The sequence below is a fragment of the Adiantum capillus-veneris genome, chromosome 21 (genome assembly GCF_014529385.1).
Source record: "Adiantum capillus-veneris isolate H3 chromosome 21, ASM1452938v2, whole genome shotgun sequence".
In the NCBI taxonomy this organism is placed as follows: Eukaryota; Viridiplantae; Streptophyta; class Polypodiopsida; order Polypodiales; family Pteridaceae; genus Adiantum; species Adiantum capillus-veneris.
Window position 1 is genome coordinate 38,004,180 of NC_140951.1, and position 27,609 is coordinate 38,031,788.

General features: G+C 47.4%; 1 protein-coding gene across 10 annotated transcripts in view; it reads left to right on the forward strand.

Annotated features, from left to right (window-relative positions):
- The window catches only part of LOC147430800 (TSL-kinase interacting protein 1-like), a 98,758-nt gene that overhangs the window by 39,224 nt on the left and 31,925 nt on the right, over positions 1–27,609 (forward strand). For 9 of the 10 annotated variants that reach the window (XM_086493354.1, XM_086493362.1, XM_086493358.1 and 6 more), the window contains 6 exons: positions 25,583–25,667; positions 25,746–25,977; positions 26,191–26,388; positions 26,470–26,558; positions 26,659–26,900; positions 26,994–27,528. In XM_086493354.1, coding sequence (XP_086349480.1) covers positions 25,583–25,667; positions 25,746–25,977; positions 26,191–26,388; positions 26,470–26,558; positions 26,659–26,900; positions 26,994–27,528 — 1,381 coding nt within the window. The remainder of the gene's footprint in view (positions 1–25,582; positions 25,668–25,745; positions 25,978–26,190; positions 26,389–26,469; positions 26,559–26,658; positions 26,901–26,993; positions 27,529–27,609) is intronic. The other variant, XM_086493356.1, reaches the window with a different exon arrangement.

Below are 27,609 nucleotides of genomic sequence, written 5' to 3' on the forward strand. Positions count from 1 at the left end.
CAACAAAAGGCGGACGAAGCCGAGAAATGGATCAAGGTGGCCAAGAAAGGAAAAGGCAAGGAGATAATGCCCACGCCCACACCCAACAACATCATTAATCAGACACTAGAGGAGGAGCAGAGGAGAAGGGTGCGTGCTTTACATGTGAGAATTTGCGGTCTTAAAGACAAAGGCAATGTGGACGAAGAAGTAAAAGAACTCACAGCCTTGATGGGGATTCATGAGCCGACGCACACAAGGGCATGGAGAGTGGGCAACATAAAGAAAAATGGAAGCAGTGGAGAAACCTCAAAAGAAAGAGCACTCATCCTCCGTTTTCCCTCCGTGGAAGCAAAGAAGTCATTAAAGACCAACTCTTAAAGAGACTGGCATCTTTCTCGAGGATGATCTCACCCTCTCGCAGATCGCTCATATGCAGGAAGTAATGCCGGAGATTAGAGCGGCATGGGAAAAAGGCAAGATCGCTTTTTACCGAGACGGAAAAGTGGTAATACTAGAACGACGCTCCACATGACGGTGCGAGACTTATGGGACCACACTCAAAGTAGTTGCCTGGAACTGCAATGGATCTATGCGTCTTGATGTGGGTGCCTTTGAGGATAGCTTTCCTGGAAGAGACATCATCTTTTACTCTGAGACACACCAGGCCCCTGGGCAATCCATGCCTCACATCAGTGGATACAGGTGGGAGACAGCCTACAGACAGGAGACACGCTCAGAGCACAGAGGGCGGGGCTCGGGGGGAGTGGCAGCGTTATTAAGAGAGGATCTGCAACCACTGATACATATAGCCCGTAGGGACGAGCAGGCTAGGTACATGTGGGTGAGACTGAAAGCAGAGACAGGCAGATACCTCTATCTAGCTATTTGCTACTTTCCCCCGAGTACATCAGTTTATGCATCACCCAAAGGACAGTCCCCTTTCTCTCTTTTGGATGATGACATATGGGAGTTCTCTAGGGACGGTGACATTATCATCCTAGGGGACTTCAATGCCAGGACTGCCCATCACCAAGCAGTGTTTTATGATACTTCATAGGAGATGCTAAGAGAGCTAGATGTTGGAGAGACGGCCTTTCTAGACTATCACACGACGTGGAATGTACTGAGTATGGGCGATACCTGATAGACATGGGCATTGCACGTGGATTGGCCATCTTGAACGGCCTACAGAGATTTCCTGCTTCGGGAGGTTTTACATGCTTCCCACACAGACATGGAGCCAGCACAGTAGACTATGTCATGGCACAGCCGAATCTCATCTCTAGTATCCAGGATCTCACAGTTGAGCCCAGACCGATCGGGGTGGCAGTGGATCATGCTCTGGTGTCGATGACCATCTCCTTCCAGTTCAGTCTAGCACATAGGCCACGAGTAGCAGCCCCTACTCGCTACACATTCACACAGGAGACGGATTCTGTATACATGGACGGAATCTACAGACGCCTATGCACTGAGGACCCGGGGCGACCTCTGGAAGAGCTAACTACTATACTGACACAGACATTACATGAGGCAGCAACAAAAGCATACCCACACACCCAGCCTGAGCATAGCCGTCGATCAGGGAGCATGCCTCAGAACAGCTGGTACGATGAGGAGTGCCGTCAGACTAGAGCCAGACATCAGAGGGAGGTGCTGTTGGGGGACGTCACTCACAGACAGTCACAGATTGACTTCCGACGCCTGGTGCGGCGGAAGAAAAGGGCTTTTTGGGCTCGACTCGAGCAGGATCTATATCAGCTATTCTTGAGTCAGGACTCGCGTGAGGCATGGCGGCTCTTTCATGAGTAGTCCCCCCCACCTGCTATTTCCTCCACAGCGACCTGGGGGCAATACGCATCATCTTTGTACACAGTCCCTGGACAGCCGGCCCTTCCTAACCCCCCCGATCCATGCCCACACGCATGTGTCTTTTTCATCGCTGAGATGGTGAAGAAAGCTATTGACAAGATGAAGACTGGGAGAGCATATGATCATGATGGCCTAGTTGCTGAGCACTTCATGCATGCCAAAGACCTACTAGCAGAGCTTCTAGCAGTTATGTTTAACCGGGCCATGTGTGAGGGTCTACCAGACTCTTGGAGCCTATCTACGATCGTACCTATCTTCAAATCACGAGACCCCATGGAGCCTGGGAATTATCGCAGTATTATGATTGGGCACACACTGGCACGGTTGTATGCATCCATTTAGGAGCAACAATTGAGTAGATGGGCCGAGAGGGAAGGGATACGTGCAACTGGGCAGGCAGGATTCAAGAGAGGCTTCTCTACTCTTGACCATATCCTAACACTTAGGGCCATCATCGAAGAAGGGAGATCTCATGGGGGACGGATCTATTGTAGCTTTGTGGACTTCCGCAAAGCTTTCGACACGGTACCCAGAGCTAGACTGATGCGCAGACTACAGGAAATGGGAGTACCCACAAAACTCATTTGGGGGATCATGGCAATGTACAGAGCAGTAGTAGGGCATGTACGCACCTCGGAGGGACCTTCTATACCGGTTCACTCCACTATTGGGGTGAAGCAGGGCTGCCCGCTCTCTCCCACTCTTTTCAGTATGTATGTGGATGAGGTCTCTGACTACATTGACAACGATGGGGATAAAGGTGCTCAGTTGGCAGGGACATGGATTCCACTCTTGTTATATGCTGATCACATAGTGTTGATCTCCGAATCCCCAGAAGGAATGCAACGTCAATTGGATGCTTTGCATACGTTTGCCCACGAAAGTGGTTTGTCTGTCAACCTGAGTAAAACCAAGGTTATGGTGTTTAATACCACCCCACAGTGGATCAGGAGGTCAGCACCTACATTCACATACGGCCAAGAGACTGTGGAGTACACATACACTTACACTTACCTTGGAGTGGTTTTTAGCGGACCTGCATTCTCACTCAGAAGAGCAGCAGAGACTAGACTTACTAGAGCCCACGCAGCATTGGGTAGATTGGAGAGGATGTGTTCGCAGGTTCAGTTTCAGGAGCCCCGGACGAAGCTCTGGCTCTTTGACACCTTGGTGGCTTCAGCATTGCTCTATGGGGCTGAGATATGGGGACCTTCACTGGATCACCACGGGAGGCCGGGTCGCTCAGACGGATGGGGGAACATGGAGAAACCTCTCGTCTCTATGATCTCGCGGCTCATTAGAGCCAAGGCATCAGTACCACGGGCCATTATCCGAGCAGAGCTAGCGGCCCCCCCACCAGTGTAAAGGCGCTCAGCAGATCAGTCTCCTTCATAAACCGCAGATGGGAACTTCCCAAAGACAGATATGCTCGCATAGCACTTGAGTCTTCCCGACAGTTAGCCATTCAAGGAGATACAACATGCTGGTATGGGGAGATGACATCATGGTTTCAGGCGCATGGGTTCAGCATAGACAGATTGCCACCATTCCTGTACTCATTAGATGCACCATCTCTCATTCTTACACAATCGGAGATCACCAAGCTCATCCTCCAAGACGTAACCCAGCTAGACACCAAGAGGACATGGATACAACCAGCACAAGAACAGGGCAGGAAGATGGCTTTCTACAGAGACCACCTTCTCCAGCTTACGGAAGATGGTTTTGTGATGAGACCCAGATACATGGATACCCACCTGTCTCATGGGATACGGTGTGCTATTGGCCAGTTACGCACATCGTCTCACCAGCTGCGGATTGAAACTGGGAGATACAGCGGAGTACCAGCAGAGGCCAGGACATGCCCCTTGTGTGACATGGAACCTGAGACAGAGCTGCATTATACATGCCACTGCCCCGTCTACTACGAGATACGAGGCCGCTTCCATTGCTTGTTCAGAGAGGGTTTTGGACCACTCTCAAGAGTAATGGGATACGAAGATCAAAGATGCCTTGGTTTGTTCTTGCTCGAGTTGCGCAGACACAGAGAGAGCCTGATGAATGGCGAGGCTAACCAGTCTGAAAGACGGATTACAGACTTCTTCAGAGCAGACACGGGACATCCGCAAGAGCCACTCCCACAGGAGAGCTCCCCCCCGTCTCACACCAGAGGCACACTGATTGATCGAGCGATTGAACTGGGGAAATCCAGGCGCCCACGACTGCGCAGGACTACACAGCATCGACGGAGGCTACGTTAGAAGATTCAGAGCACGCTGGCCAGGCATGCACGACGCCCGGTCGGACTACTAACCATGGAGGAAATTGATGAGATTCGCCAACGACCGATGCTAGATCTTTTGTGATTCGTCTATCCCAACTAGCCGCCCTTTTTTGCTTAGTTTTCGGCTTAGCTCACATCGACCAATCTAGAATCCCATAATATATATCTTTGTTTTGTACTATTGTTAGGTTATTTTGTTACTCTGACTTTGTATCAGATCCACCACCTTGTAACTTTCTGGTCTCATAGGTCACTATGGCCTTTTGAAGACGTTAATATAACATTTCATTTCATTTCATTTCATTTCTCTCTCTCTCTCTCTCTCTCTCTCTCTCTCTCTCTCTCTCTCTCTCTCTCTCTCTCTCTCTCTCTCTCTCTCTCTCTCTCTCTCTCTCTCTCTCTCTCTCTCTGCTTTCTGTCTGCGCGCTGTTGCTGCCCTCGCGTGCTCTGCTGTTGCCTGCGCGCTGTTGCTGCCCGCCCATACATGAGCCCCCCTCAGCGCCGCTGCCTCTCTCTCTCGCTCCCCTGTTGCCCGCCCATACACGCAGCCCCCTGTGCCCCTGTCATCCCGCTGCCCTGTTCTGCACCCGCACGCGCTGCCCCCTTGCTCTGCACCCGCACCCGCTGCCCCACTCTATCGCGTATTTTTAATGTTTTTGCCTATCGTAACTCTCAACACTATCGCCCTCTCTCTATCGCTCTCTATTTTTAATTTTTTAATTTTTTTAATTTTTTTGCTTATCATACCCTCTCTCTCTCAACTCTATCGTGCTGCCCTTTGCAGCCCAATCCCGCCCCGTGCACTGTGTCCCCCCCCCCCCCCCCCTGCCTACCACACCCTCCCCCAGCTGCCCACGCCCCTCGTGCTACCCCACCCGCCTAGCTCCCCCCCCCCCCCTTGCCACGCCCTTGCGCTGCCCCTCCCCTGCCATACCTCCTCGCGTTCCCCCACTCGCCCAGCTACCACGCCCGCTGCCATACCTCCTCGCGTTCCCCCACTCGCCCAGCTACCACGCCCGCTGCCCTAGTACAAGTCTAGCAATTTTCCACAAGGGAATCCAGAAATTCAGATAGCAGATTTTCTCGGCAAATGTATGCTTAATGCGGATGTACGCTTGGTGCAGGAGATAATGTATGCATAGTGTGGATGCATATGTCTGCTTAGTGGCATTTTCTCGGACGGCGATTAAGCATGAGGAAGCTGAACGATAAAGCCGACCCCCTAGAGGATGCCATTCAAAAGTGCAAAGAGGAAATGACGGAGACCTTTACCAAGATGAACCGCAATCTCTTGGGCACAATAAAAATTCTCGAAGGATGCCTGCTGATCCAAGAGAGCAAGATAAATACACTGGAAGACCGAGTGACGACTCAGGATGAAGAGATTGGGTCACTCAAGAAAGATCTCGCCGGAGCACGATCAAGAAACACACTGGAAGAGGGCGAACTGCAACCCTCAGTAATCGAAGAAATCAACACGATCAAGGAGCAAGTGTGGGGCCATCAAAGAGGGAAGAGAGCAACACAAAGAGATGACGACTTCTTGGGTGGATGTTCTTACAAAAACTCAACAGAAGGCGGATGAAGCCGAGAGATGGATCGAGGTGGCCAAGAAAGGAAAAGGCAAGGAGATAACGTTCACGTCCACACCCACTATCATTAATCATACACTAGAGGAGGAGCAAAGAAGACGCGTGCGCGCTTTACATGTGAGAATTTGCGGTCTTAAAGACAAAGGCAATGTGCACGAAGAGGTAAAAGAACTCATGGCCTTGATGGGGGTTCATGAGCCGACGCACATAAGAGCGTGGAGAGTGGGCAACATAAAGAAAAATGGAAGCCGTGGGGAAACCTCAAAAGAAAGAGCACTCATCCTCCGTTTTCCCTCCATGGAAACGAAGAAGTCTTTCTTGAAGAAAAGACCGACTCTTAAAGAGACTGGCATCTTTCTCGGGGATGATCCCACCCTCTCGCAGATCGCTCATATGCAGGAAGTAATGCCGGAGATTAGAGCGGCAAGGGGAAAAGGCAAGATTGCCTTTTACCGAGATGGAAGACTAGAGCGACGCTCCACATGACGGTGCGAGACTTATGGGACCACACTCAAAGTGGCTGCTTGGAACTGTAATGGATCTATGCGTCTTGATGTGGGTGCTTTTGAGGATAGTTTTACTGGAAGAGACATCATCTTTTACTCTGAGACACACCAGGCCCCTAGGCAATCCATGCCTCACATCAGTGGATACAGGTGGGAGACAGCTTACAGACAGGAGACACGCTCAAAGCACAGAGGACGGGGCTCGGGGGGAGTGGCAGTGTTATTTAGAGAGGACTTGCAGCCATTGATACATATAGCCCGTAGGGATGAGCAGGCTAGGTACATGTGGGTGAGATTGAAAGCAGAGACAGACAGATATCTCTACATTGCTATTTGCTACTTTCCCCCGAGTACATCAGTCTATGCATCACCCAGAGGACAGTCCCCTTTTTCTATTTTGGACCATGACATATGGGAGTTCTCTAGAGATGGTGACATTATCATTCTAGGGGACTTCAATGCTAGGACTGCCCATCACCAGACAGTGTTCTATGATACTTCAGAGGAGATGCTGAGAGAGCTAGATGTTGTAGAGACGGGCCTGTCCAGACTATCACACGATGTGGAATATACTGAGTATGGGCGACACCTGATAGACATGGGCACCACACATGGATTGGCCATCTTGAATGGCCTACAGAGGTTTCTTGTTGCGGGAGGTTTCTCATGCTTCCCACACAGACATGGAGCCAGCACAGTGGACTATGTCATGGCACAACCGAATCTCATCTCTAGTATCGAGGATCTCACAGCTGGGCCCAGACCGGTCGGGGTGGCAGTGGATCATGCTCTTGTGTCAATGACCATCTCTTTCCAGTTCAGTGTAGCGCACAGGCCACGGGTAGGAGCCCCTACCCGCTACACCTTCACGCGGGAGACAGATTCTGTATACATAGACGGGATCTACAGACGCCTATGCACTGAGGAACCGGGGCGACCTCTAGAGGAGCTAACTACTATACTGACACAGACATTACATGATGCAGCAGCAGAGGCATACCCACACACCCAGCCTGAGCAGAGACGCCGACCAAGGAGCATGCCTCAGAACAGTTGGTACGATGAGGAGTGCCGCTAGACTAGAGCTACACTTTAGAGGGCAGTGCTTTTGGGGACGTCACTCACAGACAGTCACAGATTGACTTCCGACGCCTCGTGCGGCGAAAGAAGAGGGCATTTTTGGCTCGACTCGAGCAGGATCTATACCAGCTATTCTTGAGTCAAGACTCGCGTGAGGCGTGGCGGCTCTTTCATGAGCAGTCCCCTCCCCCTGCTATTTCCTCCACAGAGACCTGGGGTCAGTAGGCATCATCTTTGTACACAGTACTTGGACAGCCGCCCCTTCCCAACCCCCCCGATCCATGCCCACACACATGTGCTTTTTTCACCACTGAGATGGTGAAGAAATCCATTGACAGGATGAGGATTGGGAGAGCATATGATCATGATGGATTAGTCGCTGAGCACTTCATGCATGCCAAAGACCTACTAGCAGAGCTTCTAGCAGTTATGTTTAACCGTGCCACGTGTGAGGGCCTACCGGACACTTGGAGCCTATCTACGATTGTACCTATCTTCAAGTCAGGAGACCCCATGGAGCCTGGGAATTATCGCACTATCATGATTGGACACACACTGGCGCGGTTGTAGGCATCCATTCTTGAGCAACAATTGAGTAGATGGGCAGAGAGGGAAGGAATGCGTGCAGCTGGGCAGGCAGGGTTCAGGAGAGGCTTCTCTACTCTCGACCATATCTTGACATTCAGGGCCATCATCGAGGAGGGCAGATCTCATGGGAGACGGATCTATTGTAGCTTTGTGGACTTCCGCAAAGCCTTTGACACAGTACCCTGAGCTAGAGTTATGCGCAGATTATAGGAGATGGGAGTACCCACAGAGCTCATTTGGGGGATCATGGCACTGTACAGATCAGTAGTAGGGCATGTACGCACCCCTGAGGCATTATCTACACTGGTTCACTTCACTATTGGGGTGAAGCAGGGCGGCCCGCTCTCTCCTACTCTATTCGGTATGTATGTGGATGAGGTCTCTGACTACATTGAGAGCGATGGTGATAGAGGTGCACAGTTGGCAGGGACATTGATTCCACTTTTGTTATATGCTGATGATATTGTGTTGATCTCCGAATCTCCGGAGGGAATGCAACGTCAATTGGATGCTTTGCATAGGTTTGCCCACGAAAGTGGTTTGTTTGTCAACCTTGGTAAAACCAAGGTTATGGTGTTTAATGCCACCCCACAGTGGATCAGGAGGTCAGCACCTACATTCACATACGGCCAGGAGACTGTGGAGTACACAGATGCTTACACTTACCTTGGAGTGGTTTTTAGCGGACCTGCATTCTCACTCAAAAGAGCAGCAGAGACCAGACTGACTAGAGCCCACGCAGCATTGGGTAGATTGGAGAGGATGTGTTCGCAGGTTCAGTTTCAGGAGCCGCGGACGAAGCTCTGGCTCTTTGACACTTTGGTGGCTTCTGCATTGCTCTATGGAGCTGAGATATGGGGACCCTCATTGGATCACCACAGGAGGCCGTGTCGCATTGATGGATGGGGGAACATGGAGAAACCTCTCGTCTCTATGATATCGCGGCTCATTAGAGCCAAGGCATCAGTACCACGGGCCATTATCCGAGCAGAGCTAGGGGCCCCCCCACTAGTGGTTGAGGCGCTCACCAGATCAGTCTCCTTCATACACCGCACATGGGAACTTCCTAGAGACAGATATGCTCGCATTGCACTGAGTCCTCTCGACAGTTAGCCATGCAAGGAGATACAACATGTTGGTATGGGGAGATGGCATCATGGTTTCAGGCGCATGGATTCAGCATAGACAGGCTGCCACCATTCCAGTACTCACTGGATGCACCATCTCTTACTCTCACACAGTCCGAGATCACCAGGCTCATCCGCCAAGACCTGACCCAGCTAGACACCAGGAGGACATGGATATAGGCAGCACAGGAATTGGGCACGAAGATGGCTTTCTACGGAGACCATCTTCTCCAGCTTACGGAGGATGGTTTTGTGACGAGACCCAGATACATGGACACCCACTTGTCTCATGGGATACGATGTGCTATTGGCCAGTTACGCACATCTTCTCACTAGCTGCGGATTGAGACTGGGAGATACAGCGGAGTACCAGCTGAGGCCAGGACTTGCCCCTTGTGTGACATGGAGCTTGAGACAGAGTTGCACTACACATGCTGCTGCCCCGTCTACTTTACGAGATACGAGGCCGCTTCCATTGCTTGTTCAGAGAGGGTTTTGGACCACTCTCAAGAGTCATGGGATATGAGGATCAGAGATGCCTGGGTTTGTTCTTGCTCGAGCTGCACACACACAGAGATAGCCTGGTGAGTGGCGAGGCTAGCCAGTCTCAAAGACGGATCACAGACTTCTTCAGAGCAGACACGGGATAGCCGCAGGAGCCACTCCCACAGCAGAGCTCCCTCTCATCTCACACCAGAGGCACATTGATCAACCGAGCGATTGAGCTCGGGAAGTCCAGGTGTCCACGATTGCGGAGGACTACACAACATGGACAGAGGCTACTTCAGAAGATTCGGAGCACTCTGGCCAGGCATGCACGACGCCCGGTCAAACTACTAACCATGGAGGAGATTGATGAGATCCGCCAACGACCGATGCTAGATCTCCTGTGATTCAGCTATCCCAGCAAGCCGCCCATTTTTGTTTAGCTCACATCGACCAGTCTAGGATCCCATAGTATATATCTTTGTTTTGTTTTGTTATGTTGTTATTTTGTTCCTCTGACTTTGTATCAGATCCACCACCTTGTAACTTTCTGGTCTCATAGGTCACTTTGGCCTTTTGCAGACGTTAATATAACATTTCATTTCATTTCATTTCTCTCTCTCTCTCTCTCTCTCTCTCTCTCTCTCTCTCTCTCTCTCTCTCTCTCTCTCTCTCTCTCTCATGGATGGGAGGCATGGAGAAGCCTGTGGTCTTTTTGATCTCGCGGGCTTATTAGAGCCAAGGTTTCAGTACCATATGACATTATTCGAGCAGAGCTAGCTGCCTCCCCACTAGTGGTTGAGGCACTCACCAGATCAGTCTCCTTTATACACCACTCATGGGGCCTCCCGAGAGATAGATATGCTTGCCTAGCATTTGAGTCCTCTCGAAAGTTAGCTATGCAGGGAGATACAACATGCTGGTATGGGAAGATGACATTATTGGTTCAACATGGACAGATTGCCCCCCTTCCAGTACTCATTGGTGGATGCACCCTCTCTGACTCTTACACAGTCTGAAATCATCAGGCTCATTCGCCAAGACCTAACTTAGCTAGATACTAGGAGAACTTGGATACAGCCGGCACACTAGTGGGCACGAAGATGGATTTCTATAGAGAGCATCTTCTCTAGCTTACCGAGGATGGTTTTGTGACGAGGCCCAGATACATGGACACCCACTTATCTCATGGAATACGATGTGCTATTGGCCAGATACACACATCTTCACACTAGCTTCGGGCCGAGACTGGTAGATACAGCGGAGTACCAACAGAGGCAAGGACATGTCCCTTATGTCGTTGCATTACACATGTCACTACCCAGTTTACTAGGAGATATGAGGCCGCTTTCACTGCCTGTTCAGAGAGGGCTTTGGACCACTCTCTAGAGTCATGGGGTATGAGGACCAGAAATGTTTGGGACTGTTTTTGCTCGAGTTGTGTAGACACAGAGAGAGCCTGATGAGAGGAGAGGCTAGCTAGTCTCAAAGACGGATCACAGACTTCTTTGGAGCGAACATTGGTGTTAGACTTACACCACTTTGCTGCTTCACAGGTCTAGGGCATGCATGTACGGCTAGTGTGCCTCCGGGCTAGCCACCCTTTGCATATGCATTTAGATTGCATTGTCCGGCTGCCCACTTCTGGGCCGGCCGCCCACCTTGTCCGGGTGCCCTCATATTTCATTTATTTTCTTGTTGGATTGTGGGGATTTTTCCAAGCTTTGCCTTACCTTCCCTTGGGCACCTATTTATGGGGCCAAGGGGGTACCCACTTCCATCATTTGGTCATTGTGTATTGGGTCTTCTGCTCATGGTAGTCATGGGGGGTTGATCGCCCCCTCTTCACCATATCTTGTGTTTGTGCTCTCTCTCTCTCTCTCTCTCTCTCTCTCTCTCTCTCTCTCTCTCTCTCTCTCTCTCTACCGTATATGTGCACTCTCACATGGTATCAGCAGCTTTAGGCTCTTCATGATCCAAGGCGCTTCACAAGCATCAGGTACTCCTCCCAAGAAGAATCAGCCAGCGTTTTTTGCTGATCTGCCAGGGTTTTTGCATGAGCCAGGCACGTGATGCAATTGGAGCGTTTTCAATGCAGAGGACCTCCCTCCACCTGCGTTTTTTGCATCAACTACTTGCGTTTTTGCTTCTAGCTGCCAGCGCTACCTCTGTTGGGCACTTTTGTCGCCGGAACACCCCTCCCTCTACTTGCGTTTTTGGAGCATCAACGTTTTCAGCATGGAGGGGCAGCGCTCAGCTTGCCAATCCCAGATCTTACTGGACCTTACCCTAGCTACCTGGCTAGGCATCCGCTGCCTGGGCCGGTCAGTTTTCTTCTTCATACACATCAGATTTCAGCATATACCACTGCTGTTTTCTCTGTTTACAGCCCATCAGGGGCAGTGACAGGGATTCACCACCCTCCCTACACCCTCTGCACCACTCCGGACCCTGCCGAGAGCGTACGAGCACCCTGAAAATCGCTGGACAGCAGCATCTTCATCACCTCGCAGTTGCGTTTTTGGGTGGACAGAAACCTCTTGGCTTGTGTTTTTCATAGAGGACAAAGTTACCTCCTTCCAGGACACCATCCGATGGTGGTCCGTGCAGCCTCTCAGTGACTGTTGCAGTACACGATATCTTTGACATGGGCTTGATCATCTACAACGTAGGATCCTTGGGAGATCCATTCATTCGAGCCATTTTTCGGCGGTTACGCACTCCAGAGGGGGTGGTGACTTGTGGTTTGCTATGGACACACCTATGCACTCATTAGAGGAGTTCACACGAGATATGACCATGCTCATGGCATATGGGATTCCGACATTCCTAGGGGCGACACCACCATCTTGGCTGAACAGACACTTACCACTTGACCTCGACACGTCAGATCACTTGCTTACACAAGAGAATCTACATGGACTTTGGGAGAGGATCTTAGATCTCTTCTTGGACAGGTTCATTGCTTGGATCTACAGACTGGAGTGGGACTTCAGTGCTTTGGACTCTCTTGGAGAGTTTACCCGCGAGATGTGGGAGATCAAGCATCCCGCGACTACATTCGGAGTCACCCGGAGCTTGGCTTGGATGGTAGTGTAGTTGCTCTTCTACACTCTTGATCATTTCGATTCCTACCTTTAGAGTTGCTTACACCCACCTCGGTAACCTTACAACAGACTTATCCCTCGACCTGGGCAATAGGCCACTCCCAGCTCATTCACATTGAGAGCCACATCGAGTTGCGGTTTGGTGGCGTTGTTGGTGCGGATTCTGTTTGGTTAACACAGGAGGATTGGAGGCAGGAGATACAGGCAAGATGGCCCAGACAGATTGGTCTGGCCTTTCCTCTTCTCAGAGGATCTTCACAGCATAGACTGCTCAGTCTGGCTTCCCTACTTCTACAAGATGATTATGGTGCAGACATCTTGGTCTGACCACACCTCTTCTCAGAGGCCCTTCACAACGGAGACTGTTGAGTGTGGCTTTCCCTTCATCTTGGATTACCCTACCTACTGACAGGACACCATTTGGTGGTGGTCCGTGTGGTCTATCGGACCTCGCTGACTGTTGCAGCTTACAGTAGATTGTACAGTGCAAAGTACTTAGTCCTTGTTTGAAGAATGTTCATGAAGTTAGATGCTTTTTGGGCTTGTGTTCTTACTACCGGCGGTTCATTCGGAAGTTTGCAGAGGTAGCTTCGCCTTTGCACTTATTGACCCAACAAGGAGTCCCTTTCTCGTGGGGACCGACAGAGGTGACCGCCTTTCAGACACTTGAGGAAAAATTGACTACTGGACCAATGTTGGCTTTGCCAGACTTGCAAAAGGCATTCGAAGTTTATTGTGATGCTTGTGGTCGTAGTCTGGGAGCGGTCTTGATGCAAGAAGGCCATGTGATTGCTTATGAAAGCAGAATGTTTTCAAGGCCATAATTGGTAGCACAGATTTATGAGAAAGAGCTATTGACAGTGATCCACGCTCTTACTCAGTGGCGACATTATCTACTTGGAGCCGATTTCACGGTCTTTATTGATCATCAAAGTCTACGCTACTTCTTGTCACAGAAGCAACTTTCGGAAAAGGAGATGCGGTGGGCTAACATCTAGTCACAATTTCACTTCGAGACATAAAAACTTAGTGGCAGATGCATTGTCTCGGAAGCCCCTCGTCTTGGCTATTTCCGTGATCCATCATAGAAGCTTCTAGGATATGGTTGACCAGTACGCCATCGATTCAGATTTTATCGGTGGTTTTACTCGGATACTATCCAAACTGGTGACGTGGTTGGCCCTTGGACATACACTCACACACCCTGCTACCTGAAATGCGTCGACAGGCTGACGTGGTAGTCAACGGAAAATCTGTCGCAAAACGCATTGACATGCTCACGTGGCAGGTTGTACGAACAGTAATACGGACGCTCCGCTTTTTGCGCTGACAGGCCGTATGGAATTCTGAAAATTACGATGGTTGGGCATTATGCTTTAATTTTGAGAAGCTTTTGGAGTTAAGAAGCTTTTAATTATAAAAGATTTCTGGGGCTCTGCTTTTGGGCATCCCTTGTAACAATAAATAAGTTGGTTGGGCCTCACTTCTCAGAGCATCTGGACGCAGTGTCTAAGAGTGAGCACCCCTTGACTCTCTTGTTCTTGAACACAGATTAATATAAAAAGAAATACCGAAAGGGGCGCCAGTCTTTGGGGCCAATACCTCTGGGCACGGAACTACGTCGGGCCGTGTCATCTTTGTAAACTGTTTTGAAGTGAATGTCTGTTGTGTTGTGGTAGCTTGGGGTGTCCAAGTTTGTTACAGTGGTATCAGAGCACAGAAAGATTCTTCTTCTACGGAGTATCCGATCCTTTTTGCAGCGCACATAGATTTTGGGAAAGAATCTTCGTGTCCCGACCTTGGACTTATTAGTCACTCCCACCCTTTATACCACGCACATTGGGCACACTCTCATCTTCATCGCTCTGTCTTACAGGGCATAAAACCATAAAGAATCCGAGATTACACATGGGTTCTCGTGAAGAATCTGACAGAGATGACACCTCTCAGTGGGAAGGCAAAGAAAAGTTGAAAAATTTGGCGCGGGAACTGAAGAAAAGAATGAAGGTTTGGGCAAATCTTTTTGGGATAAGTTTGCGAGAAAGGAGTACAAACGTCAACTACAGATTGGCATATGTGTGAACAGATTGATTAAGTACACCAACGACCCGAGATTGGCGAAACACCTGAAGAATTACCCGATTGATAAGATTTACTCGAGATGGCGTGTGGCCATTGCTTCTCCTCTCAGGTAGGGAGGACTGCGAGATGGCGTGTAAAAGACAAACGAGTGTAGAAAAGTGAGAGGAGAAGCAATGGCCACACGCCACACTCGCAGTCAAACGAGTGCCGAAAAGACAAACGAGTGTAGAAAAGCTAAACTTGTACTCGCAGAAAGACGTGGACAAGCACTCTTGAAAAGAAGCACTTCTACAGAGCCAACCAATATGACTTCCGCGAAAATAAGAGCAAGAAAACAAAAGAATCTAAAGAAGGTGGAGAGTCGATTAAATTTGAATCCTTTTTTGGGTTCCGAGATGCTCCGAGGACTTTGGCCTTCATTTAGCAGTTTGACATAGCCTTCTCTGGAGGGCACTTCATTTAGCATTTTGACATAGCCTTCTCTCCTTCTCTGGAGGGCACTTCATTTAGTAGTTTCATATAGCCTTCTTTGGAGGGCACTACTCAGAGCACTCCAAGATTAGGAGGGCTGCACCTTTCTTCAAAGGAAAGGCTCGAACATGGTGGTCCACTTTTCTTTTGAGGAAGGAAGCTCCAATTAAATGGTTGAAATTCAAAAGGCTTTTTATTTCTTCTTGGCTAACTTGGGAGTACGAACGAGATATACGAACCGCTTGGAGTCATCTTCGAATGACCAAGGGAGATTCTTTGGACGCTTATTGCGTGAGTTTTGGGAACTCTTTTCTACCAACCTCTTCATTTAAGAAGGTCTCTTATAAGGAACAGATTGAGCGGTTTTGCTGCGGACTCCCTACAGAGATCCGAGACTACTGCCGGAACAAAAGTCGAATTCTATTTAAGAATTGATGGGTCATGCGAAACGGGGTTTTGCGATACATTCGAGAAATTTGACTTATCCCACTGATGAGATCTTGACTCAGAGAACCCAACAGACCTCTCACAATGAAAGTAGAAAGAGAAAGAGTTCTTAGGACAAAGAAAAGAAAGATACACGTCTCGATTGACTCTTAGAGAAAGGGCTATCCATCTCAACAAGGGGAAGTGTTTTGGTTGCGGGGATTTGGACACACCTCCGCAAAGTGTCCCAGAAAGGCACAACAAGCACAGACTGAAGACAGGCCAGAGAGTTCTAGAGTAGCAGAGGAACGTGGCAGAAAAGGCAGATGAAAATAGAACTGGCACCACATTGCGTGAGGCTTGAACCAAATCAGATGAATGAAAGCACTTAGGGCAAAGTGAAAGATCGGGAAGCAATCATTTTCTTTGATGTAGGAGCCAAGGCCAACTTCTTGAATTGGCGGCTCAACTTGGAATTACGCCCAACAAGCTGAGGCCACAGGCGGAGGCAGTTCTAGCGGCACCCGGACGGGATGTTGCCATTACATTGATCATTGGCAAACTTCGTTTGCAATGTCAGGGGTATTTAGGGCACGAGGACTTCTACCTAATTCCCTTAGGAAGGTTGTGGCGTCCTCCTCGAAATCCCTTGTTACCACAATAACAACGCCGTGGTTGACTATCGGGCTGAGAAAGCGACTTTGACAAATGAAGGGCAAAGAGATTGTAGTTGATGAAATTTAGTTTCTTTACTCGATTTTTTGGAGAGAATTGAATGATGGTTGAAGGTCTAATATGTTTTGACCTCGAAAAAGAACGCCAAGATTTTCTCCACACATGCTGATTGTTTCTCTGAGGGCTTGCTAGGCGAGTTGCCACCATCTCGTCCTAAGGATCATACTATTGATCTGATACCTGGAAGCACACCACTGAACCGGCCACCTTACCGTGTGAGCCGAGCCGAGAATGAAGAGATTATGAACCAAGTGAAAGACCTTTTGGAAAAGGGTCTTCTCCAGCCGAGTACTTCACCATACTGCTCTCCGTTGTTGGTTTAAAGAAAGATAGATCTTGGAGAATGTGCATTGATTAAAGAGCTCTCAATAAAATCACCATCAGAACAGATTTCCGATTTCGAGGATCGATGATATTCTTGACCGACTATAGAGATCCTCTTGTTTCAGCAGGATCGATTTTAAAAGCAGATAGCATCACATCCGAATCGCGCCAGGAGATGTCTACAAGACAACTTTTAGGACGAGCTTCGGTTTATATGAATTTTGGTGATGCCTTTTGGCCTTACTAGTGCTCCAGCGACTTTCAACCGAATGCTGGATATGATTTTCAGAGAGTACAGGTCTTTTGTTGGCACTTTCTTTGATGACATTATAGTCTTCTCCAAGGATGAGGCAGAACATAGGCAGCATCTGCTACAGGTCTTTCAGGAATTGCGAGATCACAAGTTAGTAATCGATGCCAAGAAGAGTGAATTTTTCTTACCGAAGATGCACTTTTTGGGACACATCGTCTCAGCAGCAGGAGTACAGATGGACCCGGCCAAGATTGACACTATACGTGATTGGCCCGATTTGAAGAATGTTCATGAAGTTAGAAGCTTCTTGGGCTTATGTTCTTACTATTGGCGGTTCATTAGAAAGTTTGTAGAGGTAGCTTCCCCTTTGCACATTCTGACACAGAAAGGAGTCCCTTTCTCGTGGGGACCCACAAAGGTGACTGTCTTTTAGACATTGAAAGGAAATTGACTACGGGATCAGTTTTGACTTTGCCGGATTTGCAAAATTCATTCAAAGTATATTGTGATGCTTGTGGTCGTAGTCTGGGTGCGGTCTTAATGCAAGAAGGCCATGTCATTGCCTATGAGAGCCGATTGTTTTCAAGGCCGGAATTGACAGCACAGATTTATGAGAGAGAACTTTTGACGATCATCCTTGCTCTTACTCAATGGTGACATTACCTACTAGGAGCCGATTTTACGGTCTTCATTGATCATCAGAGTTTACGCTACTTCTTGTCATAGAAGCAGCTTTCGGAAAAGCAGACGCGGTGGGCTAACATCTTGTCACAGTTTCACTTCTAGATTGTCCATGTACAGGGACAGAAGAACTTGGTGGCAGATGCTTTGTCCCGTAAGCCGTTAGTCTTGGCTATTTCCGCTATTCGTCATATAGAAGCTTTGAGGACATGGTCGATCAGTACGCCACAGATCCAAATTTTTCGGATGTATTCACATGAATACAGAATGGGGAGGTAGTAGCGGGATATTCCGTACGGGATGGCTACTTGATGAAGAAGGATGTTGTGCGTTACATAGCCGTTGAGGGAAAAGGTTCTAACTATATGCCATTGTCCACCTTTTACGGGTCACCGCGGCATTGACACCACCTTGATGTGGAGCGTTACTTCTTTTGGCCGAGACTCAAGAAGGACGTGGACGATTTTGTACGCAATTGCTTGGTATGCCAGAAGGTCAAGTTCGACAGGCATAAAGCACATGGATTGTTACAGCCTTTGCTCATTCTCACTCGCCCTTGGGAAAGTATTGCTATGGATTTCATTTTTGATCTCCCGAAGGCACAGAGTGGGCACGATGGTATCTGGACTGTTATTGACGGATTTAGCAAGCAAGCTCATTTCATTTTAGTGAAGAAAACAGTCAAGCCGGACCATTTAGCGAGACTGTTCATTCTCCAGATATTTAGATTACATGGCATGCCTGAGACAATAGTCTCTGACAGAGATCCCCGATTCACGAGTTTGTTTTGGAAGGCTAATTTGGGAGAACATTGTCACACGGTTGCAATTTTCGTCATCTTTCCACCCGTAGAGTCCAGACAGATTGGCAATCTGAGATTGCAAATTCAGTCATACTGGATTTATTGAAGACATGATTTTCTGATCGGAAGACTCAATGGGAATTTCTTTTTTTGCCCTTGGTGGAATTTGCTTACAAGAACACGATCCACTCTTCGACGAGGAAGGCGCCATTTGAGATTATTGAAGGTGCTAGGAAGGTTCTACCCTTCCTTAGCACGAAAAATAAGATTTTTGAAGCCGACCAATACACGAGGGACTTAATCACGGCTTTTGCCAAGGTCCAGGAGGCTTTAACAAAATCTCAGGAAAGACACAAGAAGGCAGCAGATCGACACCGTCGCGATTTGAAATTAAAGGAAGACGATTGGGTGCTCTTACGTTTTGAGAAGGCACGCCTAAGAAAGAAAAAGGGAAAGGAGCGGTTTTTTCCAAAGCTTAGCATGAGATACTATGACCTTTCCAGATAAAAGAAAAGATAAATGATGTCTCCTTTAGGCTGAAGGTGCCCGATACTTGGAGAATTCACAATGCTTTTCATGTGAGTCTCTTGAAGCCTTTTAAGGGGGATGTGCCCGACGATGGGGAGCCAGATGAGCAACCCGAAGTGAAGTAAAGCGAGGAGATACTCGTTCCAGAACAGATATTGGCACATAAAGATAGAAAGATTAAAGGTAAAGTGATTAGGCGGTTCTTGGTTAAATTTCAGAACTATCCTGCATTGGATGCGAAGTGGATGGAGGAGGATGACTTAGCAGACTCCTCAAATTTTGGAACTTTACCTTGAAGCATTCGGTTTAGCATAGTCTACTTCGATAGAACCCTGATTTCAGCATGGGTGAATCTAATGCAGCGGGCTTGCACAATAGGGGAGTCACTCCGCTCCTTTGTCAACAGATGTTCCCGATTTTGATATAGAGTCACGGATGTCCCTTTGGGTTTCAAGGATACTGCTGGACTGACAATATTCTGCTGTATGACTTTATGAACTGGAGTTCCCGAAAATGAAACTGATTGATTTGTACTTGACTTGTTTGAGTGCAGGAATTGAAAGACAAAATGACTGTAGCATTTCGGTCTCATAAATCTCTATAGACATGATTGCAATATGGATTAGTTAATCGGGCATCTGTGAGGTCCCAACCGGATCTACATGCGATTACTAAATATGTTGCCGATTAATCATGGTCTGAGCTTTGGAATGAATTTGTATGTGATGTCGTGTGATGTCAAGTGATGTCATGTGATGTCCGGTGATGTGACTGTCGATTGGTACATGTCTTGTGTCTAGTGCGTCGGTACTAATAGTCAGTGTCTACTAGGAGAGTTTATGGCCTCTATCTGTTTTGCAGGCGTAATCAAGGGCGATTACAATTCTTTCAAGAGGGGGGTATGTCACAAACTGGTGACGTGGCTGTCCCCCAGACATACACTCACACCCTGCTGCCTGAAATGTGCCGACAGATTGATGTAGCAACCAACGGAAAATTGGATGCAAAACGCGCTGACATGTTGATGTGGCAGGCTGTACGGACAACAGTACGGACGCTCCGCTTTTTGCTCTGACAGGCCGTATGGAATTCTGGAAATTACACTGGCCAGCTTTTGGGCATTATGCTTTAATTTTGAGAAGCTTTTGGAGTTCAGAAGCTTTTAATTTCAAAATATTTTTGGGGCTCTGCTTTTGCCCTTGTATCAATAAATAAGTTGGTTGGGCCTTACTTCTTAGAGCATCTGGACGTAGAGTCTGAGAGTGAGCACCTACCGACTCTCTTGTACTTTGAACACATATTAATATAAAAAGAAATATCGAAAGGGGAGCCAGTTTGGGGCCAATATTTTCTGGACACGGAACTACGCCGGGCCGTGTCATCTTTGTGAGCTGTTTTGAAGTGAATCTCTGTTGTGTCGTGGTAGAATCTTGACTTGGAGTGTCCAAGTTTGTTACAAATACAGAATGGGGAGATGGTGCTACGATATTCCATGTAGGATGGCTACTTGATGAAGAAAACAATGTTGATGTTGAGGGAAAAGGTTTTGACAAAGTGCCACTGTCCACCATTTACAGGTCACCGCGGCATGGACACCCCCTTGAAGGGGGTGGAGCGTTATTTCTTTTGGCTGAGACTCAAGAAGGATGTGGACGACTTTGTTCGCAGTTGTTTTGTATAAGGTCAAGTTTTGACAGGCATAAGGCACAAGGATTTCATTCCCATTCCCACCCGCCCCTGGGAAAGTATTGCAATGGATTTCATCTTTGATCTCCCGAAGACCTAGAGTGGGCACGATGGCATTTGGACTGTCATTGATAGATGTAGCAAGCAAGCTAACTTCATTCCAATGAAGAAAACAGTCAAGCTGGACCATTTAGCGAGACTGTTCTTTGCACAGATATTTCGATTACATGGCATGCTTGAGGAGTATTTTCTGACAGAGATCCCTGATTCACGAGTTTGTTTTGGAGGGCTATTTGGGAGAACATTGGCATGCGGTTGGAGTTCTCATCATCATTTCACCCGCAGACAGATGGGCAATCTGAGATCGCAAATTCAATTGTTCTGAATTTATTGAAGTCTTACATCTCTGATCAAAAGACTCAATAATATTTTTTTTTTGCCTTTGGTGGAATTTGCCTGCAATAACACGGTTCACTCTTCAACGGGGAAGGCGCCATTTGTGATAGTTGAAGGTGCTCAGAAGTGTTAGGTGTAGCGGAATGAATGTTTGAACTTTGCTCAAGATGAGCGCTCCGAACTGTGCTCAAGGTTCCTTTTGTTCTTATGGAAGGGAGAGAGTGCAATGGACACAAACAAAGTGAATGGACACTGTGTGTGAAAGTGTATGAGACTGAGAGATAGAGAGAGAAGAGAAATACAACACCAGAGACGTTGTAAAACCCTCCTCCAAAGGCCCCACTCTCGTTGGCGAGAGCGGTCTACTATTGATTGCACAAACTGGTACAAAGTGGATGCATGTGACTGATGCAAGTCTAGGCTAGGTCGATGTCGACGACGGGGATGACGAGACCGCTCTAGGGCTGAAACTGATGCACTTTTATCTGCTGTCCAAAACCGCCAATGTCTGAAATCTGCTGAAAACCAAAACGCTGGTTTGGGGCTGATTCCTGCTGGCTGAAAACCGCTGTTTTGGGCTGTCCAAACACTTAAAATCTGATGCTATGCACTGCTGAAAATGCCGGGGATGTGGGTGATCATGGGCTGCTGAAAAACGCCAGCAAAGGGGGGAAACTTGCGGCGATGGAGCCCTGCTGAAAACGCTAATGTGGGGGTGCTGATGGCGATGAGCATCTGCTGAAAAACGCCAGCCAAGGGAGGACTATGGCGATGCTGATGAAAACGCTAGAGGCTGGGGTGTCTTGCTTGGAGGGAAAACGCCACCAAGGGGGGAGTCTTGCTGAGAGAGAGAGGGGGAACCTGCTACTTGTGGCCTGTGTTCTCCTTGCTCTTCTACCAATTAGTGCTAGCCAAGGTTTGCTTATATACAAACTCACTCAATTTGCCCTACCTACTTTCCAACAAAAGTCACTTAAATTAATAAGTGAAAAATGTCAAAAATAGGGAAAATAGGTTAAATGCACTGGAAAATTCCCCTGAAGGATTCTGGTGGATTCTGATGGATTTTGATGGGAATGCTTATGATCATGTTGTGTGCAACCAGAGGATATGCATATACACTAAGTGCCTGGGCATGCATGGTTTGTGAACAGACTCACAAAAGTGTCAAAACACTTCTAAATCTAGACTGATTGGACTGACTGAACCCTTGTCGTGCTGTAGCTTGTCCACGGACACATACGGTTGGATGTGTCACGTGATAAGAAGGTTCCACCCTTTCTCAGCACTAAAGACAAGATTTTTGAAGCTGATCAGTACACGAGGGTGGTTCGCGAGGCTTTGAGAAGTCTCAAGAACGACATAAGAAGGCAGCAGATTGACATCGATGAGATTTGAAACTAAAGGAAGACGATTGGATGCTCTTACGTTTTGAGAAGGCACGCCTAAGGAAACGAATGGAAAAGGAGCGGCTTTTTCCAAAGCTTAGCATGAGGTGTGGGGTACCCAATCCTAGAAATTCCAAAAATCGTGGGATTAATTTGAAGTGGAAAAGCGAAGGGTTTACTTTGGAAGGAAAATGGAAAGGGAGAGGGAGCGCATGGCGGCGAGTCAGCAAGGTCTGTGTTTTGGGGGGGGGGGGGGGGGGGGGGGCGCAATGCAGGCAAGTAAGACGGATAGGAGGGGATGGGTAGAGCCGACGCAGCTTGCTGCTTGCAGAGCCGAGGACATAGTTTTTTTTGTAATTAAAAGTTAGCTATGAGGGCAATAACTGCGAGATGCTGAGGTGGTCAGGACGTATGCTGAGGTGGTCAGGACGTATGCTGAGCTTGTGCATTCAAATTGCATTCTTGCACGAACACGGCAATTTTGCTTGAGGGTCTATCGGATGATGCCATGAGGAGGAATCTAGAGAGATTCGGGCTGATAAGGTATTATGGCCCTTTCCAGATTAAAGAAAAGATAAATGATGTATCCTTTCGACTCAAGCTGCAAGATACTTGGAAGATTCACAATGCATTCCATGTGAGTCTCTTGAAACCTTTTAAAGGTGAGGTGCCAGTTGATGGGGAGCTTGATGAGCAACCCAAAGTGGAAGAGAGCGAGGAGATATCGTTCCTGAACATATTTTGGCACACAAGGAAAGAAAGATGAAAGGTAAAGTGATTTGGCGGTTCTTGGTTAAATTCAAGAACTATCCGACACTAGATGCGAAGTGGATGGAGGGGGAGAACCTAGCAGATACTCCTCAGATTTTGAAACTTTACCTTGAAGCATTCGGTTTAGCTACGTCTACTCCGATAGATCTTGTAGATCAGCAAGGTTAAATCTAGTGTAGAGGGATTGCACAAGAGGGGAGTCACTCCGCTTCTTTGTCATAGATTACCTTGATTGAATAGAGTCACTGATGTCCCCTTTGGGTTTCAGTGATATTGCTGGGCTGACTGTATTCTTCTAAATGACTTTATGAAACGGAATTCCCGAAATTGAATATGAATGATTTGTACTCTCTCATGTGACTTGTTTGAGTGCAGAGACTGAAACAAGAAATGGCTGCAGCATTTCGGTCTCATAAATCTCTATAGACATGATCACAATAAGGATTAGTTAATCCGGCATCAGTGAGGTCCGAGATGGATCTAGATGCGGTTACTAAATACGTTGTTGGCAGTCATCGTCTAAGATTTGGAATGAATTTTTTTCTGATTAATTTGTCCTGTGATTTCAAGTACAGTGATGTGACTGTCATCTTCATACAAGTGCTAGATGTGTCGTGTTTAGTGCGTCGATACTTAAGACTTCGTACAAGTGCTAGATGTGTCGTGTCTAGTGCGTTGGTACTTAGAGTCAGTGTCTGCTGAAATGGTTTATGGCCTTTGTCTGTTTTGCAGGCATAATCGAGGGCGATTGCAATTCTTTCAAGAGGGGGGTATGTCACAAAGTGGTGACGTGGCAGGTTGATGACGTGGCATGCAAGCAATACGGACTCGTAAAACGCACTGACGTGGCACTATACAGACGCTTGTAGGGACACAGTAAAACGCGCTGACGTGGCGTTGTACGGATGTCCGCTTTTGCGCTGACCTTGCTGACGTGGCAGCGTATGGAAATTCCACTTTTTGGCGCTGACTGCTTTTATTGTAGCTTTGAGTCAAGTTGCTTTTAAGTTTACATGCTTTTGGGTCTCATTTCTCAGAGCATTTGGACGTAGAGTGTGAGTGCGAGCACCCGTGGGAGTTGTACTTTGCTCAAAGATTGATACAAAAAAGAAATACCAAAAGGGTCGCTAGTCTTTGGGGCCAATCTCTCTTGGCACGGAACTACGCCGGGCTGTGTCGACTCTTGAATTGTGAGGTGTTTTGCAGTGAAACTCTTTTGTGTCGCGACAAAATCTAGACTTGGGGTGTCCAAGTCTGTTACACCTGGAAAGTCTTCATTGGAGTCGGGCTTTTGCTCAGACTTTGGTAGATCAGTCGCCACTCTAGGCTTACTTCCTTTCATGTTGTGGCAACGCACGGTGGATGATGTGGTTGACATGTGTGGCAATTTGATTTGTTTTCCCCAGGCAGTTGTACACTTTGGTTTGGGCGTGCATTATGGCCGGTTTCGGGGCGAGCTTGAGCGCATGTTGGCTGATTTCCTGCCCCTTTCGTTGACATTTCTGCCCGTTTAGTTTATGCTTCTCTCCTACCTCGGTCTTGACTGGCTGACCACTAATGCATTATGTTTTTTGCACAAATTGGATCAATGGTGGAGCAACGCTCTTACTACAATTTGGAAGAGTCATTTGTCTCTAAAAGGAACATCTATTTCTATGGCACTGCTTGCTGGGAGTGCTCCCTGTTGGCACTCTCCTTAATGCGCGTCACATCAGCTCTTCTGGTTGTGTCCAATGTTGAGCCTCTGACGAGACTATCAGCCACCTACTTTGAGATTGCCGCATTGCCAGGGCCTTCCTGGACCGCTTATCCACTTGTATGGGTCTCCAGTTTCCCTCGGCAGTTTTCGAAAAACGCTTTTGGGTCTTCGGAATTCTCTCGGATTCCCTTCAACATTTTGTAGTCTTGTTCACCTGGGTTAGGTTTTGGTTGCTATGGTCTTTATGGCGCCAGCGCAATTCTCGCCTGTTCCATCAGCATGATGCGGATCCCTTTCCTTTGTTTTGGATTTCACTTCGGCAATCCTTACATTTTGCCCTTAATGTTAGGGACATCTCCCCGGACATCCTACAGCTCTATTATGTGTGCTTTTAGCGCCTTCCGTTTTGGAGTACCCCTGTGTTCTTCCTTGTATCTGATCTTTCTGATGGGTTTTCCTCACGTTGAGGTTTCCCATCTGTAAATTAATCCAAGATTTACAAAAAAAATGAAATTGTGTGTGTGTGTGTGGAATATGATCTGATTTCGTGCTCTCCCCCCCCCCCCAACACACACACACACACACACACACACACACACCAAGAAAAAAAAAAGAATGGGCAGAGATAAACGAGTTCTTTGATTTTTTGGAGTTTTAGGTTTTCATATCAGGTCCACTCTTGTGCTTGTATAATATAGTGGAGTGTACATATTCAGGTGGTCACTATTGGAGAAACAAAGCTGTGCTTCATCAAAATTGCACCTGAAGCCAAGACGATTTAAAACTTTTGTTACTGCGCTGGTGTGTATCATCTTAGTGCATGACCAGTGTCATTAAATATAAACAATGTGGCTATTTAAGGTCAATTTTTTCTTGTAGGAACATCAACTTCTTAAGGATAGAGTGAAAGCAGACAAACAGAAAAGGCCTTCACGAGCAGTTTCTGTGGTAGTCACGCCAGTCGCAAAAAAGTCAACCACAAGTGCTCAGGAGGCTGCAAAAGCATTTGTAACTGATGATTCGGGTAACTCAAAACTGATAACAGGGAAGAACAGAAATTACAAAAGGCAAGAGCCATCTCAAGCATCGAAAAGGCGCAAGAAGGGATCTGGTACTTCCATACTTCTCAACAAAGACTTCTTTTTGCCACTAACATGAATACCTGACTTCTGGGCAGATTGATTCTCTTTTTAGCTGCAATTATCTCCTGTGTTACATGTCGTTTATCTTTCATTATGCATTTTTTCATCTCTCTTGCCCTGCTTTGACCCATGTTATACCACGATCCTTAGATTTTTGCTTTACTGGCTATGTTGTCTAACAGATAGTTGTGTCTCAGCCGCTGCGATTAAAAGGTGGGAAAAAGCTGCATCAGCAGGTGTAAGCCTTGTTGCAGAAGCTGCAGAGCAAGTTGAGCGGGAAGCCTTTCAGCAACTTGGGCAAGTAGAAGCAAATGTGAAAGAGTCAAAGTTAAGTTCTCAGCAAGTGAGTCGGGAATCTGTTTCACTTGTAAGTGCACAAGGTGAGGCTACGGAATTTTTTTTTGAACTCTTAAAACACTCCCTTATGTCAGGAACTAATGCAATCTGTTCAAAACTTGTAGTGGATGCTATGGAGGGTAGACTGGAGGACGGAAAGTTGAGACTGCAGCTGTATCCTGTCGATGAAACCACCCGCAAATTCATGGAACAGGCAATTTTTTGGGTTTTCATGCTTAGTGCGTCGTGATTGCTTTAGTCATAGGTTTCAGGATCTAGTCATTGATGATTACCTATCTTTGGTTTTTGTACAGGATGGTCTGAATCCTTTTTTGCAGTTGACCTTAAAGCCACGGAAGCCTATTTCTTCAGTTGTTCGTCACCTGATTCAGAAATGGGGTCGGAGTTCTGCAGCTATGGGTGAATTTTACCTTTTTCCTTTCAATGCACAATCGGAAAACATTTCGAGTTGTAAGAGCTGGAGCCTTCATGACGCTAACGTCAGTGCGGGAGACGTGTTTTCTTGTTTGGGCAACCCTTCTGTGTTTCGCTTAAGGTATGCTATTTTATCTTGATTCTAAGGAAACACGTATGCTATCAGCCTTTTGACAAACTGGCTTATTCTTGTTTTTTTTTACTTCGTCGTCAGGTATGGTTGGTTTTCTTCCTGCATTCTACAGTCTCCATTGGAAGATTGCCTCAGAGCAGAGGGTGGGTTGCAAACTAGTGCTACAACCAATGGTCCCATACGACCGTCATCCTACGCCCTTCCATGTTTACCTTGTTGTGAAAATAGTGGCATTTTAAGAGGTTCAGACATCCATTCTCAGGCTAATGAGGCTGTGCACAATGAGCAGCCTTTTCCTGAGCCCCTTGAGTCACGAGATAAGCAATTGTCTTCTTTGTCAACAGTGGCGGTTGCTCATCTGCATCAAGCTGTTTCCGTCTCTCCAGAGAAAAGCATTTCTTGTGTCAACCGCGTGGATGCTCTTGTTCCTATGGATGTAAGAACTAATATCAATGCCTTTGGTCAAGGCTCAGTAGATTGCTCTGTAAATGGCGGAAAAGCTATTGCAGATGCTGGCGTTCACAAAGTGCAGGAAAGTGGAGATAATTTGGGATCTTGTTCTTGGCTCTACGAAGGCAGTAATGACAGTTTTATTCAACGGATTTGGGCTGTCCAGGTAAATTACATATCCTCTAATCTCAAGTAGCTGGTATATAGAATTGGGAAATGAGATGGGAGAGGATGGTTTTAATTGTCC